Source organism: Aplidium turbinatum, chromosome 2 (assembly GCF_918807975.1).
Source record: "Aplidium turbinatum chromosome 2, kaAplTurb1.1, whole genome shotgun sequence".
NCBI classification, from domain to species: domain Eukaryota; kingdom Metazoa; phylum Chordata; class Ascidiacea; order Aplousobranchia; family Polyclinidae; genus Aplidium; species Aplidium turbinatum.
Window position 1 is genome coordinate 51,931,881 of NC_137473.1, and position 24,031 is coordinate 51,955,911.

General features: G+C 37.6%; 1 protein-coding gene and 1 non-coding gene across 2 annotated transcripts; one reads left to right on the plus strand and one right to left on the minus strand.

The window, feature by feature from the left end:
• Positions 1-11: 11 nt before the first annotated feature.
• On the minus strand, positions 12-21,411 carry LOC145764399 (zinc finger and BTB domain-containing protein 41-like). The gene is made up of 16 exons (XM_082576015.1): positions 21,314-21,411; positions 20,608-20,766; positions 19,263-19,418; positions 18,779-18,868; positions 18,565-18,610; positions 17,759-17,810; positions 17,507-17,565; positions 16,387-16,524; positions 15,927-16,041; positions 15,155-15,251; positions 13,329-13,397; positions 12,738-12,834; positions 9,160-9,299; positions 6,366-6,562; positions 5,975-6,013; positions 12-5,334 (listed from the first exon to the last, which is right to left on the minus strand). Exons 1-16 carry the CDS (start codon positions 21,350-21,352, stop codon positions 5,136-5,138), a joined length of 1,692 nt encoding a protein of 563 aa, XP_082432141.1. The 5' UTR covers positions 21,353-21,411; the 3' UTR covers positions 12-5,135.
• Positions 21,412-23,374: 1,963 nt separating this feature from the next.
• Positions 23,375-23,456, plus strand: Trnas-aga (transfer RNA serine (anticodon AGA)). The gene has a single exon. It is a non-coding gene; the product is annotated as a tRNA-Ser (tRNA).
• Positions 23,457-24,031: the final 575 nt, after the last annotated feature.

Below are 24,031 nucleotides of genomic sequence, written 5' to 3' on the forward strand. Positions count from 1 at the left end.
AAAAAGAAGTGACAAATGAAACCAGTATTTTGTACAAGATTTAAATACGCAAAAGCAATGTCTGGACAATACCAAAATAAATAAGAGTATCACGATAGAATTTGTATGCACTAATATCAGAGAAAGCAGCATCCTTGGAAAATATTCGGCTAAATTTCGTTTTAAATAACAAATCGTTACCGCAAGTGGGCCACACCTCCCCAGACAGCAAAATCCGTAATCTTTACATTGATGTAAAAATGACGGACTTTGCTATCTGGCCTTATAACAAACTAACAAGTCGTTCATGAACACACAGAATCACAATCATGATACGAGGCAGATGTCATTTGAGTTTCACACTTCACGATCATATGAAAGCGAGATGATAATCTGTAATGATAACCAGCAAACAAAGATCTGTGACATCACATGGTTTCATGTTTTGAGTTGAAACTGGATCGGTTGGGTTCGCATCAGGTTGAAACCGGTTTTCTCTGAAAGGGCTACTTGGCAAGTAAAATTGATCATTTTAACGCTGATTCAACGTTGGCCGACGTCAATCAAAGTTAAAAGGAACAATTTTGCAAGCTGGGAGTGAGAAATAGAAAAATCCGTCATTTTTACGTCAATTCAACGTCTGAAATGATGGATTTTGCTTTTTTGGGAAATGCGATGATAACTACTATCAATAACCAGGTGCACTTTTTTACTCCAACTTTTGTCAATAAAGGTTAAAAGCAATAAAATGTACAAGTTCGAGTTGTGTATATATCTGTATGCTGGCAGCTTCGCACCCACAACATTAACCAAGTGAACTGCTATAAAAAAGCCGAGCAAAGTCGTTAAAGAAAAGCCACTTATTTGTACAACGCATAACTGTGCCACAAAGCCTACACAATATCAATTTTAATAAATAACCAACTAATAATTTAGCCTTCGCCCCGATGGCAGAGTTAAATTTTCGCCTGAGCTTGAGCAAAAATATCTGATCTTAAATCCGAAAACAAATCTGGTTAGAGCCGGTACTCACCACAAAATACAAGTTTGGTGGACGACTAACGCTCTGAAAGATTTATAAATTAACAACTAAAACACTGGTTTTCCCAGCTAGTGAAATCCGCCCTTTTTTAAATTCGTTTGCCCACTTATCAATGTGAGAAGGATAGATTTTGATATTTAAAATATCAATCCAGACAGCAAAATCTGTCATTTTTAAATTGATTTAATGTCTGCAGACGTTGAATCAAAGTAAAAATGACAGATTTTGATGTTTGGGAATAGGCTTCTTGTGAAGTTACATTCATCCCTCTGCATATGATACGCTTGCAACATAAAAAGAAGCGTTTAATAAATACAGGCGCGGCACAAAGGACGCGATTTGATTAGTGCAATGGTTAACGCCAGCGTCCCGCAATCACAAGCCTGCGGGTTCGCTTCCCGTATAAGTCATTGATTTTTATCAAAAATACAAAGTAAGCCAGTGACTGTTGGGGTTTCAAGAGTGTTCGTTTTGCATGTTTAAGTTCAATCCGACAAGACAAAACTAAATAATACACATAAAAATACACATTATGACACACAGCCCAGCTAGTAAATCAGCTCCTTTTTACATTGATTTAATTTCTGCAGACGTTGAATTAATGTAAAAAATGATTGCTTTACTGGCTATGGAGTTCGAAGTGAGAGGAAGGCTGCTTTGTTTGTTGTAGACCTCTACCGCCACCTTATAACCATTTGGATAAAACACAACGTTTAAAATGCAAGGCCGTGATGTTGGCAAAACGTGCAATGAGCCAGCTGGAAAAATCAGCTGATTTTACACGTTACTCAGTAAATTCAATGACTATTGAGCGTTAAGCACTCGTGGTCAATTTGCTAATTCAATTCATCTCGGTACAAGCTTTTTTTATTAACGGGATAACTAAAAAAAATCAACCCAAGTGAACACATTGAAAATGTAATAACCCACTTCATACTTTATCCAACTACAGTCGCCACATAGTGCAATGTGCATTGTGCATATGTGCTTAGTCCGAGCGAAATGCCTGAAAAGTGTGATGTTAGTTTCGGTATGGCATACGCAGCACGCCACACAAGATACGGGAACAGTAACTCTCGTAAACAGCCAGTTCCTAGTGACATTCATTCCACATGCTGATGGATTGCATCTGTGATCGAAACTCAACTAACTTTCCAGCTAACATTTTTGGCCGTTTTTACATTGCTTCAACGTCTACAGACGTTAAATCAATGTATAAAGGACGGATTTTGCTACCTGGATACTCGTTGGTAGCACACTGCCAATGGTTGATTTTCATGAACGACTTCAACACAGACATAACAATGTTAAAATAGTACGATTGTGATGTAACTTTCAAAGTGTAGGCTGTGATGAGTTGAAACGCACTGCAAAGACAGATTTCAAAATCGTTTGAGACTTTTCGTCAGAATGTTCACCTGGCAGTTGCTGATTGGATTAAAACTGAGACACGTTACCAGTCTCAGCAACATTCAGCTGGGAAGAGTTTTTTAACGTTTTATAGAAACTGGAAGCAAACAAGTAAGAAGTGACAAAACGATGAGGAAATATCTCGAATTTGTTTTCGAGCGTTTGATTTTGAAACTGTGTGGTCTCAATGACATCATACACATTGATACTGCATGCTTTGTATTGCCTGTGTGACGTAATACCAGCTACAGAAAAACAATGTGCACACATGAATTTAGTTGGCATAAAAACACCTTTTATATACACCGTGTGCCTTGTCTCATGAGATGTGATTGATAAATGGCATTGTAGTTGGGATATTTAGGTGTTGGACATTGCTCAAGGAAAAGTTGAGCTTGAAACAAATTTGTTCAATCAAAATATTTTACCGGACCTACTCGCTTTCGTTCTAGCGAGCCATTTTACTTGAGTAAATTTTAACAATAAAAAAATTGCAACATGCAAACTTGGCAGTTAGAAGAACGTAAGCCAGCTAGTAAAAGTTTCCATTTTTAGATCGTTTCTAACGTAAAAATTGAAAACTTTTGCTTGCTGGAGAAATATTTGATTAAAACGTTGATTGGATGGCATTTTTACATTTTTATTACATTTGGCAACACTATACTAATATTGAACGCATGAATGAGTTCAAACCAGCGTGTAAATCTGCACACGTTGCGGCAATATAAATCACAATCGATTTTCCAGCCAGAAAATCAATCAATTTTTACATAGTCTGCAGACGTTGAATCAATGTAAAAAGTGTTTGATTTACTGCTGGTAAGAGGCTAGAGACGGGTAAACACGTCCTGAAGCTAAAATCAAGGGAACTACCTCCAACGTTCATTTACAAACATATTGTATATGAAACATTATACATCGAAACAGGAAAATTGAAATTTTCCAAAACGAAGTCAAAACCATTTCCGCAGGGCCTTACGCAAAGGCAGAGGAGTTTAAAAACGTGTATTTTTTAAACATGATGAGCTAACAACTCAAAACCATGTCAACCTACAAACAGGACTCGATTTGTCACATTTTGCAGACTGGTACACAATCCAGTTGAAACTTTAGAAACCCCATTAACTCGTCTTTCATCGCGCGATTGTGTAATAATTCCGTATGCTGACTGGGATGGCCTTTCGAAATACGGCTAACTATGTCACATTTTGTAAGCAATTTCTAAGGCCTACTTTTGTTTTCTTAATCTTTTCAAAAGGAAAGAACTGAACTGTTTGTTGAGGTTACTAACAGTTCGTGAAACTTGTTGCGGTTGTTTTGGTTTTGTTTTATATATCACTTAAAAATTTGATTATACGACATCAGTTTGCACATCAGAACTATATTGCACATCAACTTTTCGTATATCTGCACTTACAGTAGGGGTGGGGTAATCGGCTTTTTTTCAAATCCATCTTTAGCCTTGGGGGGTTTAAGATACAACGATATATTCTAAGACCTCTGGTAAAAAAAAAATTTACGTCCAAAACTCTTGAAATTTTCGTTTAATCATGCACGATAAATTGACTGTTTTGCATTGTAGTGTTGAGGTTTGCTTGAACCTGTAGAGCCCCGGCTGCATGCAGTGCTCTATTGGTGCTATTTGTACATAAAGTTTTAACACTTTTGTTTGTAGTATTATCAAACCAAAACAACTGTAATAAGTTTCCCCGAACTGTTAGTAACCTCAACAAACAGTTCAGTTCTTTACTTTTGAAAAGATTAAGAAAACAAAAGTAGGCCTTAGAAATTGCTCACAAATGTGACATAGTTAGCCGTAACTCTAAAGGCTATGTGACTGGAGAAAAAGCGATAGGTTAAAGGGTGAGTTTTTCAAATTTCCAGTGAGACTGCTAACACGCAATTGCAGGAAGCAGCAAACTAAATTATAAAAACGAAGATGATGAAGACAGTATAGTTTACGAAACATTTGCCGAACATGAGTTTAGTATTTTAGGCTCTTTTTAATTTTTGATTAGATTAACCAGGCGTTCAAACCATTTTGCTCTAAGTCGGTTTTACTGTTGAGCTTTTACCATTTTCGCATACGTATTATTCTATTTGAATAAAGAAATGTACTGATTCTATTTGAATAAGCCACACATGTGTGGCGAAAACACCGCAATAGAACTGAATGAATCGATTTACCGTGATACTTTCTTCCATTGCTTTACTTATGATATGCCATGCTATGCATGTATTCAGGGATTGTTGAAGATTAAAAAAGTTTTGCATGAAAAGTTTAGTGCCGAATTGTTACCTGGACTCTGAACAACAGTTTGCAAATTGTAACAAATCTAGCGGTATCTCTAAATGGACAAGCTAAAAGCAAAAGCCTATCAATTGTAATAAAGCAAGCGTAGAGCATTGCAGAAAGCAGTTGATTCTATAGTGCTTGATTAAAACCCAAAGATATACAGCAAAGTAAAAAGCAACATAATTTGTGATAGAGTTGAATGAAAACACTTCATTTAGGCACCTTGAAATCTTAAGAAGTGATGCATTTCGATAGCGATTTTTCGAAGAACTAAATTCGGCAAAGGCAAAGCTGTTACCGGTGGTGATTCGAGTTGTTGATCTTTAGAATTTTAGTAACGTTTCCTCAACCCTGCAGCAACTACCTTTTATCATATAAACAATTTCTTTCAACACCGAAGAAACGCTTTTACGGAAATTCTGCTTTTACTTCTTCTGGCTTAGTCTTATGGATCCACAAATGACCATTGAGTGATTCCTTTTGGGCAAACTTCCTATGACACACCGGACACTCGTACTTGGCCTCTCCCTGCGTCTGGTGGGACTCCATGTGTCCTCGGAGGTTGCGATTCCTCTTGAAGCCACGGCCGCAAATCGAACACCAAAACCTGAGTGAAATACATTTTTTAACCAAAAATTATTAGAATTTAAATTACTAAAATTAATAATCATTCGCTATATCCGCTTGCAGCAGATTGCGCATCACAACATGGGTTACTCGACAGGTTTCCATGTGATTTTATGAGCCGTACTGCTTCCATGCTGGCTCAAGGCAGATTGGAAGAGGGTGATATGTCACCAGATACTAAAATTACTAGTTATTAACTAAGAATTTATCTTAAACTGAACACAGTTTTTGAGAATTTATGAGATTCCAATTTTCCTTGAGCAAGAAAACATTTGTGTTCACATCGGGTTTTCGGCGCATGTAGACTAGCAAGCTGGTAGCCAAAAAGTTCTTAGTTCGGCACTACCCGACGACAGGGTATAAGACGCATTTCCTCAAGACCAATAAAAATGGATGGACAGATAGTACAACTGCGCAACTTTCCTTCAATTATTTACCACAATTTACTCCGAGTCTCCGACCTAAAGAAAGTTCTTTCTCTTACAGTATATAATATTATAAGTCTTGCCAAATTGTTGATTGGATTGAACTACATGTTCCGAGTCTTCTTACACAAACCAAAAAATCCAAATAACAATAAAAGAAAAGATTGGTTTAAAACCAATAGAAGAAAAACTTACTTGTATTCTTCCATGGCCTGTTCTTGGGATTCTTTCTTCCTGCAAAAAAAAAAATGAATCTTGTTTTTACCAGATCCATTCAGTCGGTGTATAGAAACTCAGCCGCAACGTTAGGAAAGTCAAAACAATGCTAGAGAATGCAAGACTTTGTAAGGATCTTTAGTACAGATTTTATCGGCCAAGAGACTTTCATGTATTTGGAAAAACATGTGACCTGATGTGCATAGCTTTTTACTCAGTTTCGAAATTGAAAACTAATACGTTTTGTACATGAGCATAAAAATACTGATGTCACACCACAATGATGTCATAATGATCATGATGTCATTGCAATTAATGTAAATCATATCTAACCTTTATTTAAGCAATACATGTTTTGCAACCAACTTACGTTTTCTTGTTAGGTGAGGTCCCCGAATCCCTCGAAGGAGCTTCATTGGCTTCGTCGAGGTCATTAGCGGTCATTCCGTGAACCGACGAAGCGTGACGGCGAAGGTTGTGTAAGTTACGAAAGAGCTTCCCACATTCTGGGCAGGTAAACACTGCTTCCATGTACCTGGGCTCGGTGACGGGCTTCTTGGCTTTGTCCTGATGGTAAAACGCAATAAGTAAGTTGTTTAAAATAGGGCAACAACAAAACGAACGAGCCACGTTCAATGAACCACCTTCTTAATGCTAATTTTAAATTCTGAACCACAAATCAGCAAAAAAAATCAGAAAAAGTTCTCTAGCGGCAGAGCACTAGACCAGTGGTACTTTACCTCTTTTCACGCTGGCACCACATTGGAACCAACAACCATTCTAGCACTCCTTTCTAAACTAATTAAAAAGCAATAATCACCCAAAAGCAAGAATGTTGGTCAAAACCCAGGTAACGAAGTCACAGCTTCCAACCCCATTTTACAACTAACCCTATGATTCAGCATCTATGCACCCTAAAAACACATCTCGCACTCCTTTAAAATAATACGAGCATCCCTGGTAAAAACCACTGCGGTAGATTCTTGCCAAAATTGAGTTGGATCTCTGTCAAATCCAAATACGATGCTTGGGCAGAAAAATTAACAGTGAAAGTCAACAACTTGATTGCAACGTTGGAGCACGCCGTAATTAGTGAAAGATATTTAAGATATTTCAATTTTTTGTGTTATCATGCTTACGGAGAAAACGAGAAATAACAGATTTATTCAATATTCATCAATCAAGAAAATCGGTCGTTCATACATTTATTTACAAAATCTATGTAAAAGCGCAAAGGCAAATCCAATTTGACACAAAAATTCAAAAGCGCTGTTAAACAAAGGCCACAATCCAAATTTAAACAAGCAAAAAATAATTAAGTAGTGAATACAAAAATAACAGTAACCTCTCAACTACATGTAGCTCCACACAAAGTGGAGTGTGTGAAGCTACATGTACTTGAGAAGTTACTGTTATTTTTTTATTCACTTGTTGATTTATGCATATAAGTTTGTATCCTCTCTAGATCCTTCTCTTGTATCATGGGCCAATCCTATAGATCAGGGGTGTGCAACGTGCGGCCCGCGGGCCAAATGCGGCCCTCGAAGAAAAGTTGTGCGGCCCGCGAAGATGTACCAATTTTGAATTGTGTGCGGCCGCGAAACATGTTTATAATTTAGTTTAGTCTGGTACGTGCGAACAATTCATTGTATAGTGGATCATTGTACATTTTGCACCTTCTCTTAACCATTTTAAAAATCTCCCACCGGCCACCGCTAATCCGATTGTATTTAATTATTTGGAAAGTCAGTAGATCAGAAGCACAGAACGTCAGAACTGCACGGAGAATAGCTCAAACTATGAGACCGTATTCTGATGGTAATTTTGTGAAGCAGTGTCTTATCGATATCGCAGAAGAAATGTGCCCTAAAATGAAGAGTGAGTTCGAGAATATAAGTCTGTCACGGTGGATGATAGCAAGGCGTATCGATGATCTTGCTTGTGATATTAGTGACACTCTCGATATAAGGTGAAGAACTTTGTTTCATGGAGTTTTGCGATCGATGAAAGTACGGACCAGAAGGACACAGCACAGTTGGCCATATTTGTAAAAGGAGCGTACAAAGACTTGAATGAAACGAAAGAGCTTCTGTCACCACAGTCAATGACGGGCACGACAACTGGTGCTGACATCTTTACTGAAGTAATTGATGCTTTTGACAAGTTCGAACTGGACTTATCCAGCTTATGCGGAACCGCAAATGATGGTGCTCGATCCATGTCCGGAACTGGCATTGGATTCATAGGTCTCTTGAAGTCTGCCTTAAGGGAGAGAAAACTCGATGATGACATAGCAATTTTTCATTGTATCATTCACCAGCAAAACATGTGCACAAAATCCTGAAAGTTCAAACACGTCTTTGAACCCGGTTATTAAGGCAGTAATTTCATTCGAGCACGAGGGCTGGGCCTTTCTGGGTGATCTCAACACGACACATAAAGATCTACTTCACTTTTTCGAGGTGCGTTGGTTAAGCAAGGGCTGCATGTTGCGACGATTTTACGAACAGCGGAAAGAAGTCGTGAATTTTTTTCATTTTGCCGAAAACATTTCAACCAAGATGACTTTCCACATTTGAAAAAATCATGCCTTTAAAAATGGTTCTTTTTGGCTCAACGTATTTGTGCGAACAATTTTTTTTCTAAAATGGGTGTCATAAAATCTCCCTATTGGTCGGTTCTGACAGACCAACACTTGGAAAATGGACTTCGAATTACGAGCACTTTCAGTAGAGTAAATTTGGAAAAAGTCGTCGGGAAAAGAACCCAGCTGTAAATTTTCACTGAAAATCTCACTGAACTCGTACTCGGTGTAACAGTAAATTTGAATAGCATTTTTTTTCAGAAATTTATGCGTCTTAACTTATTATTTCTGCAAGGAGATAACCCCTAATAATGTCATAAGAATAACATGAATAACAAACAAACTACTTTTTTGTGCCTGCAACTACTAGAAAGCATATGTTAAATAAACGTGCGGCCGCGGTTTCACCCAGATATTTATATATGGCCCTCCTGCTATAAAGGTTGCACACCCCTGCTATAGATGTTTGCTGGTACACCCCTTCATTTTCCTTGAAAAATAATTAGCTTGATATTACTGATTGGGCAAACGTATATCGGCGCTAGAGAAAATAGAAAATGGAACCACAGTGCAGACGTACCCCGCTGGTGTGGATGAGAATGTGGCATTTGAGATTCCACCTTCTGTCGAAGCCACGTTCACAGAGCGGACACTGATACTTCCCGTTCTCGCCTCGCATTATCTCGTTGACGACAACTGGGTTGAGGATTGCTTCCTTTCCTGGAAAGTCATTACTTGATTGACAGTGGTCTATACTCTGCATGGCCGAATGCTGGGAGCCCTTGTACGACGTTCGCAAGGGAGCTGGTTTGACACCACACCACATAAGAAGACTGTCTTTGGCAAGACAATTAAACAAGTATGAAGGCATACACAAAGGTGGCATCCTAGCCTTCCGCCTAATATAAATTTACGACCAACAAGAGATGATGTTAAGACGTTAAATCGTAGAGATAAAAATAGAATTAATTCAATCAAAACTTTAACAATACACTTTTGTCGTATCCCGGCTTCTGTTTCATGATTAAACTTTGAAAATTACAATTAAATAGAAGGAAGAATTTGCCTTGAACCAGTTGAAAAGGTGATTCAGATCAACGAGTTGGAGATTGTTTGAGATGTTTATATCTAATTTTGCAATGGTAGTTTGTTAAATACACAGCAGGAACTAACAGGTTCACATCTCACGGTCTACGACTTTACGCCACCGTCCGAATGATACGAACGCGAATGACGCCATCCCTAGGCCGCAATGCATTAATGATCAATCAATCAATCAATCAATCGTTTATTTATCAAAAAACAAAACACAAAAGTGACATAAAACAATAATAGGCTACATACAATGTTTAGGTTTTGTTATTGATAGGGAGACAACGAAACGACCATACGGTCAACTAGTCAGTTGCCACCCTGGAAAGAATAATTTGAGTTATGAAACTAATCAACAATTTAACCAAATTGGTTACAATCAAAAAAGAAAACACAAACAAGACTAATACTTCGACTAGTAGCTTACAATTAATTGTCAGCTTCATAAAATTGTGTGCGAGATTTTCCAACAAATAGTAATCATGAAAATCAGTGGACACTGGACACCATGACAATAGACATTGTTGAATGTAAGAGCTTAGGCCAAATGAAGACCCACTTATCAAGTATCATAACTTTGCAAAGCTGATGCTTTGCTATGTTTTTTGAAATCATAAAATGACGCGACGTTATTTGATTGTTTCGTGCTAAATTTAATTGAATTCGGTGGTAATTTCATTTGTCACGGTAGCAATTTCAATTTTCATTTTTTACACAGAGAAAAATATAAAACTGTTTTTCGCACTTTTTAACAAAAAAAGATGAGGCTTGATTACTTCTCACTGAAACCAAACGTTTTTTTAAAGGCATACTAGATGAAATTTTCAAACGGGAATTAGGCATTAAAATGCGTAACTGAACATTCAAAAATACATTTCATTAAAAATTACTAAAAAAAAATTGTTTTCAATGGCGCTGGCAAGACGCAAAGTCCAAAGTTTCATTTATTATTTATTTTTTGCAAAATGACCAAAAAGTGGAAACAGTGCTCGAGAATTACGTCAACAGCGACTAGCAGTAGCATTATCAAAAGTATTTTCGCGCTTTGAGTTGGAAAGTTCAGATGTGCTGCGTTCCAAGAATTTTCACATTGATTCAAGGCCTGGACACGTTGAATCCATGTAAAAAATACTGATTACTCCACGCCTTCTGAATTGCCTAGCTGAAATCGTTTCACATGCCTTTGTGGAGTTTGCCTTCAAAAAACTTGTTTTTTTACATTTTCATTTTACCTTGATTGAAGGCCTGAATACGTTGAATCTATGTAAAAGAGGATGATTCACTGTTTGAAAAACAAGATCTGCCATTTGAAACTCAGGCAGTAAAAACTCTTGCCCGATCAGCTGATTGCTAGTCGCTGGTGACGTAGACTGTATAATCGCACGCTTCGCTGCTCACACCCATTCCCCTGTCGAAAGCTCTGACAAAAGCACGCGTGCAATGGTGGTCAGACCGCAATGGGGCCAAATTTTTTTCAAAATTGTTTTATGGTAGCATGATAAACACAAAGAACGTGGAAAATCGCCAAGTCAGTTTTTTCCTTTAGTATGACTTTAATACAGTAGTAATTTCAGTTGCTACTGGAGCAGTTTCAAGTTTTTTCGTCAACAAAATAAAGATGAAGCTGTCACTAATTCATTTGCTGCTTTTTAATGTTAATGGGCTCGTAATGCAGGGAGTTCTAGTTAATCAAAAACGTATGACAATAAAGATGTTGTTTATTGGAAACGTAATGAGTTGAAAGAAGACATCCAGCCATCTAACTTGGACTCCATGTGGATGTAAAAGTTTCAGTTGTTTTCCCTCTGCGGAAAACTGGTTGGTCACTACCCGGTTACCGGATGGCTGCGCGTCGCGACGAGTTTTGTGAAAAGAGGTTGTTAGGCCACTGCGTGGGACAGCTTTGCTGGATTGGTAGCTACAGAGCGATTAAACTACAGAGAAACACAAACTCGAAGTGTAAGTCTGGCTTCCCGCAGTTAATCTCGTTCCTCACTACTTCAGGAACAACACAGGACGTCAGTTTCACTGTTTTGTTTTCGAAGACCGATTAGGTTTGGGCTCGCTATCAAACAGCGTGTCGTGATTATAACTATAACTCATATATCTTGATCAAGCACTTATGCAAGCATGCTCAATTTGCGCTTCACGACTTTTTTTGCGTTATAACATTCGACTGCATTTTCATATTTTTTTCAAACGCGTAGCAAAACAAAATTGCTACGATTTCTAAATGGAAGACAAAGATTTTTCAGCCAAAATGAAATAAAACTTTGTGAAAAACTTTTTATCATAAAAGCAATAATTAACTCACCAAAATCAAATCTTATCAAAAAGTTAAATTTTTCATGTTAAGATTAAAGCGAGTAGTCCCAATATAGCTACGTCAAAACTAAAACCTACTAAAAATTAGATTAGCCACCAGTGAAAAATAGATCGGTTATTCAAACTTAGGCTTAGTACAATGAGAACATTATCTTCTCATTACCGACACTTGAATCAAGTATGGGACAACCCTTACTTTATTCAAACTGGTGGTTGGATGATGTTAGGTTGATGTTAGCCTAGTATTGCTTCATGCAGCCCAATTAAGCTAAAAGTAGGCACAAACTTTAGAAATTTTGATACCACCTAGACATTTTTTATGTAAATTTCGTCACAGAATTTTTTTTGGCTGGGCTATAGGTAATTGCTTTTTATAGCGACAGTTGTGGCAAGTTTAATTTCCCAAAGTCGGTATGCCCTGACATATAGCGACAGCACGAGAGAAAAGGTAATTGCTGTCGGTCTAGTCAAAATAAAACTTTTATGTCTTTTTTAATTCTCGATGTAGACAAAATGATTAGGTACAAGTTGCGCCGATGAGTGATAAATAAAAATAGATAATAGTGGAAGAGAGCGTGGTGATATAACGATAAGAAAGTTTAAACGGTTGACCGTTACGACCGAATATGAAGATTTAGCGATGCAGAAACGCACGCATAGAAATGGTTTTTTCCTTAAAACCAACAACCAATTCAAAATGGCTGCTTCAACGCACTGTTTTAGATGTGGAACCCATCATACCTGCGGCCTTGTTTCTGGCCATAGATGGGGTCACACCGGATTTCCTTTTGATGTTTCGATTACCCTTGGGAGGCTCTGAGTGGGCCTCTAGTGAGCTCTGCGAAAGCAACAGTTTATTGATAATATTTGTAATTGGTCCTGGCATACTCTAAACCCATGCTGGTGTTGGAATAGAAAAATTAAGCATTAAACATAATGAGCTTTTTGAACGCGATAAAAGTAGACAAGGAGGCCATTAAAGTTCCGAGTAGCTCTTTCAATCCAAGTAGTTTTAAAATCTAAAAACTGCTTTGCGCCGGCCATCGTCGGGATATTTGAGCTAGTACTGAACAAAATAGATACAGAAGTGTGAATCCGAAACCTAATGAAATGCAGTACACACAAATAATGGGCGAAACGATGGTTTTATTTAAGCACAACGCAAAGATTTAATTCTTATATTTTTATCATTAGCATACCAGAGACTAGCAAAAGTACAAATCAGAATAAACAATGCAAGTAAGTATGTATAAAGCACGAATGAGCAGTTGCTTGAGTAATGAGATAGAAAAAGCCGTAAGGCTACAGCTTGCAAGTGCAAAAGTTGCTTACCTGCGGAACAGGCATGGAAAGCTGCTGTTGGTGATGAATTTCTTGGTGCATTCGTAAGTCCCCAATTGTCTAGAGATGAACATTTTGTGTTAAAAATTAAAACTAACCAAAAATTACAAGAAAAAAACACTGTGAAATGCAAAGAGTTACAGTTTCGGAATACTGACCAAGACAGCAAATCAACCGTTATTTACATGGATTCAACGTGTGCAGACATTGAATCTATGTAAAAACAATTGATTTTCTGTCTGAGCAGTAACAAGGCCGATAAGTTATTGATCTACTGTATTGGGAAAAGTAAAGATCATTAAATGATCAATTCAACCAAATGACAAACTCATTGTCCCTTGCAATTGGTAACTTTCCATGCTATCCCGTATTTAATTAGTTTATGAATTGATCAGGTTATACTTTTGATTTCATTGAGCTCAGCAGAACGTTTGACATTGAAAATTTATGTTAAAAAAGAGTGATCTACCTGGCGTCAGCACAAGGCCGACTACCCGCTAAAGAACAGCGAGCATTGCGTTTCGCTAACCATACCGGTGAAACACGGTATCTATCACTGTCAATTCTTGCTATATACTCGATTGCCGAGAAACATTCAAGATTTATATTAAGAGTAAAGGCAAAGAAGACAATCTTCGCGTTCACCTTCAAGGGGTGCTAATAAGGTGTTTCGCCAAGGAAAAGAAAACGCATCCTCTCGAAAGGAAACGAACCCGAAACTTTTCAAGAGCAGGTCGCATGTGTTACTTTCAGGGCTATGAAGTCGGAGGGATTCGTCGTTGGGCTTCGTTTGGTCCAGGTCCAAATTGAGACAGAGGCCATTCGCTTCTATAGTTGTTTAAGGTGGTTGTGACTATGCACACGCTCTCGGCCAGCTCCATGTCCACTGAAGTCCAATTATATTGAAACGTGCAGCTTCAGGGAAACTGGTTGCAACGGGCTGCCGGGTGCTCTGTTCATCGAGGCCTGCCTTACAGAATGTCTGCCCGTCAGACACAGCCCTCTTCCGCCAAAAAATTGCCGTTGGGGACTTTTACGTGTGTCTATTAGCCCCAGGAATTTCTAGGAGTGAGCCTAGTTTCAGCCTGGGTTCACCTCTACACCGCGTTGAGGCATCTCCACAGAGATGGAGGCTAAACAAAGTCAGCTCCCTAGACACTCCGATTTCGTAGAGGCCTATGCGTATGAAGTCGGAGGGATTCTGTCATTAAAAAAAGGTAAACCCCGATACAAAACGATGAAGAACAAGATTTTTGTTTGCAATCTTTTTTCAAAATATTGTTTCTTGTTCTTCGTATTGCGCTCTAAAACTTTTCCAGAAATGAAAAGTGTTTGTTCTTATCAGTTTTTGAAAGCTGCCGTTTTAAGTTCGATTTTCTTTTAATTACATAATAAAAATCTGGCAACACTGCAACCAGAGTCAGAGAGTTATTAACAAAGGAGTCGGGGTCATAGTTTTTCCCCCGACTTCACAACCGTGGTTACGACACGCCGTGCCACCGATAATTATACGGAACTGAACTGCGTTAGACAGATCGATGTGGAGGCAGGGTGTGAAGGCGATTGCGGCACTTGGAGGTGAATCCGGCCACCCTCGGTAACGGGGATATCACCGGATTAAAACTGGACTACTACTACTACTACTACTACTAAGTAGTAAACTAAGTACTACTACTACTACTAAGTACTACTACTACTACTACTAAGTAGTGGAATCTCAAGTTGAACAGGCCACCCTCGGTTACGGGGACATCACCGGATTAAAACTGGACTACTACTACTACTACTACTACTACTGAAGAGTACAGTCTACTTACAGTCAGTTCCAAACCGCATATCTGGCAAGTGCAGTGAAGCTTCTTGTGATTTATTAATGCCATCTCAAACTTGAAGTGCAACCCGCAGATTTCACAACTACAAAGCGAAATACAGTACAATGGTTATGTACGAATTAGCTGAATTTAAAAATGAGACAAATATTTAGCCATTAAGTGCCTTGTCCGCCGCTCCACCTTTAGTGGTAAAAATGTCAAAACACAAAAGAATGTTTATCTTCTATTGCGCCTGGCCTATTGCCTGGTAATAAAATTTTAAAGAGGTCTGAAAGTCAAAAAAGTCAATCTACGTGGTCATCACCAAGCATGTCTTTAAGCGTCTTGCCAAACAGCGATGTGCTCTCAATAAGCGTTAAACTGATGTCTTATGAGTGACAGAGCACAAAATGCTAGAAAAAAACGCATGTTCAGCAAATGTCTCATTTCCAATTTACAATCTTGGTTCGACTCCCGACTCAAGCTGGTTGTTGAAAAACACCACTCACCTCTACCCAGGGTGTAATAAATTGGGTGGGAGTAGTTGCTAAAGGGAAGGCGGTGGAGAGAAAGGAACTGGCCACCCTACTCTCGTTGGTGCCGAAGGCTTAATACAATGAGAACCTCCTCTTTTCACCCCCCCCCCCCCCCCCCGATGCTTGGATTCAAGCACAGACTCACTTTTTACCTCAAATACTACAATATATTGTTTCACTTTTAGTGCAACACACCAAATCATGTTTATGCTTAAATAGTTCACTAATATTGTAACTCTTACCTGAAGAGCTTTTCACCAACGTGGGAATGCATGTGAAGCTTTAGATCGGATGCAGTCAGAAATAATCCGCCGCAAATGTTGCAGGCAATCCCAGCTTCTTTGTCAAAGTTGTCGGCTGCAATAAAAGGTTGAAAAATCGTTTCATTACATAAGTGAATATGGAACTAAACCAAGATATTTCCAGCAATTTTCAAACGTAAATATTTCATGCATTTTATTACATTGGCATATCCCAGTTGGAAGTTTACCAAGACAAAAATATTTAAAAAGTTACCCCAGTGATAGCAATGATACTTTTTGTACATCTCAATTCATTTTCAATACTTTAAACACAATATCCCAACTTATGGAAAAATATACTTAGTGCAGATGTCATAAAGTATCATAAAACTTAGCTTTTACCACATTTAATCTAGTAATATCTTATGATATGGGAGAGTTTTTTTAATGAATTGCTAACCTTGGACTACTGGAGGAATGCTTGCACCACGTCTAGGATCCACCTCTGTTATATGTGCTCCTGGAGGAGGGATCGGATGTTCACTACCACCAGAAGTTGCTCCTTCATCAGGACGTGCAACGGTAGCACGATTGGTATCTAAAATATTTCGAAAAGTGTGACTAAACTCTTAAGGAAAGGATACAAGTGAAAGTTAAGTGGTTGGAGAAATGAAGTCTAAACAACCAGCCTAGCTAATTCGAGACAACTCAGAACAGTTGTTAAATACCTGTTTTATATGTAAAAGGTATAATAAACTTATATGTACTTAGATTAAATATACGAATGCACTTTACTTGCTTTTTAAGCATGAGATAATACTTTGAATGGACGTTTTAACACACTGCCAATATCTACTCAAAGTGTACCGATAGTAAAGTAGACATAGTATCTGCAAGAAAGCCATCCAGCTTTCATCAGTGTTATGGGCTTAATAAAGTAAAAATCTTGAAACCAAAGTGGGAACTTTATCATTTTAAGTGATATTACTCAATAACACATTGGGGGACAAACATGTTACTTTTTCAGGGCTATTGATTGTGAAATGTGAAGCAGTGCAGGGTTGTAAGCAAAATGAACACAGAAAGTTTTTCTAGGTCGCAGTCAAAAATTCCTACAGATAAAACCAAGCAAACTCAAGTTCTCTCAACAAACACATTTTAATTTTAAAAATCCAATGGGACGCAATTTTAACCAATCACACTGCGGTAGGTGCCTTGCATATAGAAATAGGGTGTGGTGTGTTTTTATATTACACTCAGACGCATATGTTGGAAAAAACAAGCTGATACTCCTCAAACAAAATTTGAGGATTTTATGTAGGGCATATTGTAGTCATCAGCAAATATATATGTTCCGCATCGATCGGTTAACTGATACTATTTTACCAACTGCATTTTACTGTATTGTGTTAAACTGTATTTCACCAACAAAAATATTACCTGTAGTATTATTACAATATTTGGTAATAATAATTATGATATTTAATTATGGAACATTTAATCTGTTGAAGGAAACTGAAACTACATACCGGTATTTGCAAACATAACAGAAACTTCTATTTAACTGAAATCTTACTTACCTTCCGATTTTGGTACACCATCCACCTCCACTTCGGCAGCAACGGGTCCTTCAAGTTCACTGCAATTTTTAAATGATCTCAAATGTAACTCAATAAGCTTACCAGTTTGTTACAACGCTTTGATTCCAAAAAATCTACAGCTTTTTACAATGTCACTAAAATTCTACATAGAGATGTGTTGCAATACAAAATTAAACAAAATTACCGTATCAATCAGAAACTGAAAAAACACACATTTCACAGTCAACTTACTTTTCATTTTTGGTGAGGGTTCTGCTTTCTGAAGCTTGACCGTCCAATGTTTCTGTAGACAATCATAATAAAACAGTTACTCAACAACAAATCTGTACAAAAACATAGCGATACAGTATTGTGGTGGGTTATTAACCAGAATTGCATAATTTTGGCCTTTGAGTTTGGTTTGACAATTAGAAATTGAAACAAGTATACTACTAGGTTTTTTGCATTTATTGTAAGTAGATAATTTCAAACAGATGGGTTTGAACTTAATAAACAAGTGTAAGACCAAACAGATAAGTATATACATATGTGAATTAAATAACTAGAAAAACTAGCAGCTATATCAGATCACTAGACCTGGGCTGTTAATTACTGTAAGTCAATGCCAAAGTAATTAAAATACAAAAGCTGATAGGCTATAAAGTATTCACTGTATTCACCACATGTGGAGTTTTTTGCATTGATAATAATCGTCGTTGTCGTTGTGTGAGCCTATGGGGCCGAGGGTCTATCATTTCACTACCCCAGATTCACGATGTTCCTGGACTACACTGGATTGGGAAGGCTGCTAGAGAGCAGTCAGTCGTTGGGTTCTTCATCCAATAAAACCAGATGATAAAAATTTCTTGTTAAAACAAGAAAGTCATTTCTTAAAGATGAATTAGGGGGGGGGGGGGGGTCAATCATACTATAATGTCTTCTTCAACACCACTTATGCTAAGAAGTGAAATAACCAATTCATTTAGCATTTCCTATGAGTGGACGCCTGGACGGTTAATAAAAAAAGAACTCAGAAGTAATTATGTCCTTATACTGACCTGCAGTTTCAGTGCTTGGCTTTTCCTTAGAAACTTCATTTTGTACCTGTAAAAGTATAGTTTTGTGAAAGACAATCAGATAAAAGTTTAGTGCGAGAAAATTTGTAAAATAAACAAGTGAAGTTGTAAAGAAACAACAAGCAACAAGCTTCACCAAGCATTCAAAACCATAGTAAGTGGCACATTTAAACTATGATTTAAATGAACACTCTACCTCATTCGCATTAGAAGCATTAGCAGCATTGCTTTGGCTTAACAAAAGATTCATCAAATCTCCACGTTCTCTCGTACAATACTCCATAACCTAAATAATTAAAATATGAAGTCAGAAACATTATAGCCTGACAACAGTCTTTTCTAATCAGCTCTGATCTATATGTAATAGTTTGCTAATATGCATCATTTTTCACTGATTGAACTTGGTCTTGAAAGAAGTACTTGCAGAACAAAAATATTTTTTTATGCTTACTGACAGATGTTAACCTCCACTTTTCTTCATCTGTGCAAGATAAAACATAAAGTACAGTACCAGATACAGTAACCTACCACATAAGAAATACCAGGTTGCCAGTGAACAGAGAAAAGTGGCAAAATCTTGTCAGATATGAAACATACAAAAAAAGTTGTTTGGATAGTAACATACAAATCTATATCATAGCCAGCACAGTTACAAACTAAGTTTTCACTTTTTCACGTACTATTTCAGCATTTAGAGCATCAGCAGCACTGACAATTTGCTGAAATTTGGAATCGCTTAAGCTGGAAATATCACGTAATTTTCCAGAGTACAAAATCTCCAACAAGCATTCAAATCCATAATAAGTGACCCCCACAAGCTGAATTGTATCCAAGCCCTTCAATAAAAAACAATAAGTTTGCATTGCTAAACATGCAATCAGTGCTAAAAGTGATATAATTGAGTAGGCTAGTAAATCAATGTAAAATATCAACACAGGTTTCCAAAAAAAATGTGAGTTTGTGTACAGGCCTCGAAATTCGTTTTTGTTGACGACGGACAAATGTGTCCCGGCTGAACAGCTATTTCGGCGGACAAATTAAGTCTCATGGCGGACGCACCAGTTTTAGCGTCGATCGTCTTGCTTAAATCACTTTATCTTAATAATTCTTCGCCATTTGAGAACGATAGCTACGGTTTAGAAAGCTTTTTAAAATTTTAGCAAAGTCAGTCTGAAGGGCTATCATCAGCACAACGACGTGCGCTTGAAGAGTCAAAGCGCCGTGTAGCTGCTTAATACGCCGCACGACTGATTAATTTCCACCGAACGAGGTTGTGAAAACTTTTAAACTAACGCTACTATTTTCTGCTGTGTAAAGTTTCACTTAACTTTTTTCTTTAGGTTTATTTTTGCGTGTCATGTGAGCAAAAGTGAATTTTCCCTGGGCCTTTTCTTTCTTCCTGTAATACCAAAACTTAACAAATTTTGCTGCATCTTGCTGGAATAGCCTACCGGTATTTGTATAAATATAATTTTGTAACCAACCTTGTCTTATCAATGTTACTCGGAGATCAAAGCCAGACATTGCAACGTAAGATTTGAACTAAGTTGCGCGTGATTAGTGTAGAAGCACCGGTACTCCCATGATGCTTAGCGAAGAATTTACCTTTGTTACGATGATTCAATGTCAGCAAGAAGAAGAATGTCATCAATAGTTGAAGCAATATAAAAATCGAAAGTTTTTCTGCTTGAATGGAAGCTAAGGGATACAGTATTCACATTTTCTAGATGCGTGCTAGAATGTGCGGAAAATTATATTCTCGCAACAATTGTGCATGCTACAGTATGCAATGACGATTTGTATCACTCCTGTGTTATTTTTCGGCAGACAAACATGTCCGATCTAGATGGTACTTTCCGCGGACATCACATGCTGTGACGGCGGACATGTCCGCGGTGTCCACCGTGAATTTCGAGGCCTGGTGTACGACTGTACGTATGCAGTATATTATAAAAAAAAAACACACTTTAAAAACTATTGAAAAACTTCAGAAAAAGCAAACCAGCACAAAGATGAAGTCCTTACATTTATTTGTGAATCAAGTTGAGCGGAAGCAGCAGCTAATATACAACGATGCACAAAGTATTGTTTGTCAGCAACCAACACCTTTAAATCACAGTATTTTCCCAACTTTTGTTGTTGGTACAAAGTATGAACAACATATGCAGAATGTATGACATCAATCTGCAACATAGATACCAATAAGAATGATTTAAAGTTAGGCTAATTTTAAAATGAAATATTTTATGTACCAATAGGCTATTTGCATAGCCTAGTAAAAAAAAACTTAAATTTAAAGGTGATATATACCCATTTTACAAAACCTAATTAAAGCTAGACCAAACAGTCATAATATTCCTAACTCTATGTAAAACTCCTTGGATGTATCCCATCAAAGATGTAGTATCTCATCCCATCATAATCACAGAGACACATGAGAGTTAGCAGTTCAATAACTGCACTCAAAGACCTAAGTAAAGCTTTACTGTTGATTCACCCATATAAAATTGGGAGGGGGTTAATTTTAACACCTAAAGATCATTAGATTTGTGATAAAGTTTATTCTTGTTGTAATATTTTAAGTGCATATTACATACTGACCCATTTTTTCCAAATACCTCATGCAATTCCATAGCAACATTTGATGCAAGCTAGCCCTATATTTGCCTTATTCCGAAATTTCCATAAAAATACAGTTTGTGTTCAAAATAAAATAAAAATCATAACATACCTTTCTTTGACTAAATATGTCTTCACTTTCTTTACGCATAATGAACGTTTCTAGAATTAATTCACTAATATAGCCTAATAGAAAAGTTGCAGCAGTTGCGCAAATATACACGAGATCGCAATAAAATGGCTGCCGTACGTACGTACTTGACCAGTAACTAGCACTTTGCTCGCAGCAGGCTCAAAATAGCCTCAATCCAGCAACTGGTAACTAGCTTTTTTTCTCTCTTGCTGGTCGCACAGCCTTCCATCCAATCGCTGACTAGCAGCTAGCTGTTTCGTACTTATTTTGTTATGACGGTAGCGCGTCATGAGAAACGCTCTGTTTGACGCCCAAATAGGTCGTCAGAAATTTAATCAGGATTTTTTATCAACAATAATTGATTCCTGCAAAAAATTATACAAAGAAATTAAATTCTGGTTCTGTTTGATTTTTGCAATTTTGATATGACGTTTATTGTACATTTTTTTGGTATAAATTTAATTGTGACACCCGAAATTATATTGTGGATTTATGTAGCTTTATCACTATTTGCAGTAGTAGGCCTACGTTTTTAACATACCGTAGTAGCCTACTTGCAAGGCAGCAGAGTTATCGTTTAACCATACTCATGTGTGTTTTTCTGCATCTTCTCTTGCCATCTTTAAAATTTATTCAAAAAATCGATTAAAACCTGAGGTCTCTGAACATGAGATTACCTTGTTTATCGAATCTACTTCAGTCGATCTGCTGCAAGAAACTTTTTGCCACACGAAATACGTTGAGTTTACAACACGAAGTGTCCAAGCGCTGTTTAGAAAAGTTGTGCAGTTGAGTTCATCAGTTCTTTTGTAACTGTAAGTAAGGCTGCGTTTTTCCTTTTGTTTCAAGGCTTTGCTTATACTTCTTCCAGATAGATATTGTTAAAACGAAATGTTCTCCAACTACTGGAAGGCCTAATGCTCCAATTTTATGGAAAAGTGCCATGGTGCCGTGAAAAAGCAAAACGACTCCTTTGTAAACAGTCGTTTATTTTCCTTTTTCGTCGCTTTTGTGGAAAGATCACCAACGCAACTTCAGATTCTCTGTTTCAGCTCACTATCAAATCTATTGTGAAGGTTTGGTGAGTTCGAAACTATCAGGTTATGGTCATTGCAAGACATAAGGTGGTCTGAGACGCTGTTCTACGAAAAGTGTAGGTTAACTTTTTATCTTTAACTTTTATATGGAAAAAAGGAATTTATTTTGAACAGCTACTTATGGATTAATTGATGTAGTTCAGCATTGAGAATTAATCGTTTTTAACAAAGCTTCTTTTTCATTTCAGTTAGATTTATCTGATCAATCAAAGCGCGTAGGCTAAATGTTTTACCTTATAGCCTACAAGTGAAATACAACTGCAATGCTAGCCTAACCTAATACAAGCGCAGCCTGCTACAATCATAATATCCTGGGACTCCAAACAGGTACCGGTAATCAATAACATGGTACATTTTTCGCAGTTTTAGGCTAATACCCGATGTCTTGCACAAAAACTTCACATTCGTAGTAGCCTACGTATAAAACTTCGTTTGATTGGATTTGGGGGAAAGGATAATGAAACCCGTTGAAGCCTCATGAACAGAAAATTTGGAGTCAGTCATCGAAAACAATGCAGGCATTGAATAGCAAATCACAAATCATGGTCTTCACAAAATTTCTGATTTATAGAGGTTAGTTGGCAAGTGAATGTAGCTGAAAGTTACATTGTTCAGTTTAGTAATCCTAAAAGTTTAGTTTAGTAATTCTAAACTAGAAAGTGATAGTTGTTCATGGTTGATATTTTTTAATGATGATAGAATTGACAGTGAAACCGAATTGAAAAATGTTATTTGGTGACTCTGACTACAAAGTTTGTGACAGGCCCTTTTATGCCATTCGTGAAAACGGTTAAGAAATTGGTCACTGTTCGGAGTAACAAAGGCGGTTTCTTTCATGGAAAACATCAAGGTTGGGCAGAGTGTTTGGCAAAGGTTGATTCGTATCAGTATGTCCAAAAGTGCAACTGCTTTAAGTACAGCTTTTGCTCGGTTGTTGTCGGCAGTCGTTGTGGCCGAGTGGTTAAGGCGACAGACTAGAAATCTGTTGGGCTCTGCCCGCGCAGGTTCGAATCCTGCCGGCGACGCTTTTTTTGTTTGAACATTTTTTGTTCTCGAAGTGTCTGCCAATGTACATTTTGGGCTGTGTATTTTTGACTACGTTATGATTTTGTTTTAAGTTATTATTTTTGAATAACTCGGTTTCGTTTAAAACCACTTAAGAGTAAGACTTAATAAGATTTCAAAATAGGTTAGGAGCTACAATCAGGCCCGTAACTAGCTTGGAGCAGCAGGGGGGCAAAAAGTATTCTAGAGGGGGCCCAACTTTTACCTTCCGAATCATGTACGAAAACGACGTTTGTACACAATGTGGGTATATTCACGCAAGAACATTAATCGTAGGCCTAATACAACGTTTACATTAGACTAGTTTATCATAGAAACAGTCAGTGGCGTAGCCAGGAATTTAGAAAAAAAAGGGGGGGGGTTGACGGGCGGTGGGCAAAGCCCGACAGCGTCTTCGCCAAAGGCGACACCCAGCAGCGGGGGGTCTGGGGGGACCTCCCCCAGAAAATTTTGAAAAGTTACTTTGAATTTGGTGCATTCTGAGAGCATTTTCAACAAACATGTGGGTATAAATATTCCTGTAAAATGGTACTGT